The 2,589-nt window shown below is 43.1% G+C and overlaps 1 protein-coding gene across 1 annotated transcript in view; it reads left to right on the forward strand.

Annotated features, from left to right (window-relative positions):
* Nucleotides 1-157: 157 nt before the first annotated feature.
* Nucleotides 158-2,589, forward strand: part of LOC107567289 (piezo-type mechanosensitive ion channel component 2) — a 156,073-nt gene continuing 153,641 nt past the window's right edge. Inside the window, 5 exon segments of the mRNA XM_071582345.1 lie at nt 158-250; nt 317-521; nt 1,025-1,070; nt 1,975-2,119; nt 2,459-2,585. Coding sequence (XP_071438446.1) covers nt 158-250; nt 317-521; nt 1,025-1,070; nt 1,975-2,119; nt 2,459-2,585 — 616 coding nt within the window.

The raw sequence follows: 2,589 nt of genomic DNA on the forward strand, positions 1-2,589 counted from the left end.
TTCTCCACGTCTCCTCGTTCCTCGCTCCATGCTCCAGCACAGTAGCGAAACGTGACAGAATACCGGACCAAGGACAGTAAGCGGTGCCCCCTCTCCCCGAGTTTTTTTTTTCATTTTTAAAAGTGTTTTGGTTTTCCATTTGTTTTCCCCCGAGATTATGGAAATCGCCGCTCGTTTCTCTGCCATAGCCCGCCGAGATCTCCCCTTCTTCGAGTATGCCTGGGAATTCTGCGGGCTTGCCGCGGCGACCGCATTGGATGACGCCACCATCAATTCTCTGTTCTGGCTCGGGGCCAACTACCATCGCCCCGTGGAGTGTCCGGGCCTGAGTCAGAACCAGTCTGCCGGCCGCTCAGTAGACAAGCCCGCCGGCCGCGGCATTCCCAAGCCTGCCGGCCACTCTGAAGTCAAGCCCACCGGCCACGGCATTCCCATGCCCGCCAGCCGCTCCGATGTAAAGTCCATTGGCAGCGGCATTCTCGAGCCCAACGGCGGTTCCTTAGTCAAGCCCGCCGGCCACGGCTCACTCAAGCCCGCCGACCACGCCTTTCACCCCGAACCTAAAGGGGAATCTAAGGAGGAGAAGGCTTCAGCCCCAGAGCTCGCTCCAGTGTCGGCTCCTGCTCCCAAGTTTAGCCCACAGAGGGCTCCTGCTCCCGAGTTTAGATACATACATGTTTTTACATTGTACTTATATTAAAAAAACACCTGCATGTGATTACATCTGTAACTATCTTCTGTAATTACATTTATAATTACACTGTTGACTCATCCCTTACACTTTAACCAACACTTAAACCTACCATACCACCAAACCTGTCCCTAACCTTACCCGTATCCCACCTCAATAGCAGCAAAAGTGTTTTGCAATACAATATGAACACAATAAGTACATTGTACTTATTTTTTGATGTAAGTACATAGTAGTTAAGGCCACCTAATATAAAGTGGGACCAAGTTTTCTTTCAGGTTTTAACCTGTACTATCCATGCATAGTAATATATGTATGCTTTTTATTCTTCAGAGATCGGGCCATGGGACAGCATTTTCTTTCACCTTGGCATTGTCAGGTATGGAATATATTAATGATTGCTAAAATGTTTCTTTCAAAGTAAGGAAATGTCTCCAGTTACTGATATAACCTTGGTTCCCTAAGTTCTAAGATGAAGGAAATGAGACATTACATCAGTAGCATACAATTGCCCAATATTTTTGAGTCCACTTTACTTGGGGCAAATGCTGTTCATAAGGTGGCAGTGAACACCATTTTGTCAGATTATTTCAACTGTTGAATAGAGATATTGATTAGATCAATGTAAATGTTCACACACAGTAATGTGGCCAGCCTACATGTGTGACAGAAAACATTCCCCTTCGATTCTGGTTCACTCAACATTGTGTCAGTAGCTGACACTAGGGGAACAGTGTACAATCATTCAACATTACTGATGCAGAACGTTACCACTCCTCAAAGAGGTAAAGATAGCAAATTATTAAAGCTGCAAGCATGGAATATACCCGCAGTGTCACTGCCAGCGAATAAGCAGAGTTAACATCAATAACGGACAGCTGTATGATCACTGTATTGTTGCCGCCAGCTTGTTCTGACAGTCATATTAGCACTTTACAACAAAATAAGGTTGTGAAGACATCATTAGCAGCATACGGTTAGCTCTCCCACATAGTGAAGATCTGTAAAGTGAGAGAAGATACATTTGAGTTTGCCATTGCTACAGATACAGATTCAAATATTGGCTTTGCTGCACATCCCTATAATGTGGTCTATTGAATTGCATGGCATTTCTGGTTATTAAATGTTTTCTCCCACCTAGTGAAAACATATGGTTGTAGTGTTAAATATTCTTTGTGGTATTCAAATTGTTCCAATTTTTTGTGCTTAAATTGTCTAAATTATTCCAGTATATTTGTGTTTCTTAGTAAAATACATATGTATCTTTTTACACCTCTTCCCAGGTTTAGTGATGTGGACACACTTAACATAATACGTCTACTAATGCCAGATTTTGCTGTCTTCCTATCTACACTGTTCATCCTTCATTGGTGTAAAGTCAAGAAGCCACATCATAGTGAAAACGGCAGGCACCTCTACAACAGTGAGGTAATGAGCAACTTGTAATTGTGTAAGTTGTAGAGCAGGGGTGCTTAATGATTTTCCCGGAGGCCCACCTTCCTGCAAGCCTAATCAAACACAATTAAGACAGTTGATAATGACCTGTGGGTTTACTTGAAAATTACAGCATGGCTGGAACTAAACCTGCAGGAAGGTTGAATGGGGTTACATTTTCTTAATGAAATCACCCTAAACTTACTAGCTACTTTGTGCTGCAATATAAATTATCATATGGTATAAACTATTTTTACTGACTGTATTTTTACACCTAAAAACAACTAACATTTTTAGTGTTGGCTGCTCTGTCCCTGTTTCCATATTTGACAGGGTTCAGATGGAGAGATTTCAGACTCAGAATGTGAAGGGGAGAGTAGAACATCTGAGGGTTCCTCCCTCGGCTCCTCTGTTAAGAGCCACACCTCTCCTCTCTCCTCTCCTGATGTTCTGCAAAAATGTAT

This window comes from Sinocyclocheilus grahami, unplaced genomic scaffold (genome assembly GCF_001515645.1).
Source record: "Sinocyclocheilus grahami isolate Dianchi unplaced genomic scaffold, SAMN03320097.WGS_v1.1 scaffold1142.1, whole genome shotgun sequence".
Classification (NCBI taxonomy): Eukaryota; Metazoa; Chordata; class Actinopteri; order Cypriniformes; family Cyprinidae; genus Sinocyclocheilus; species Sinocyclocheilus grahami.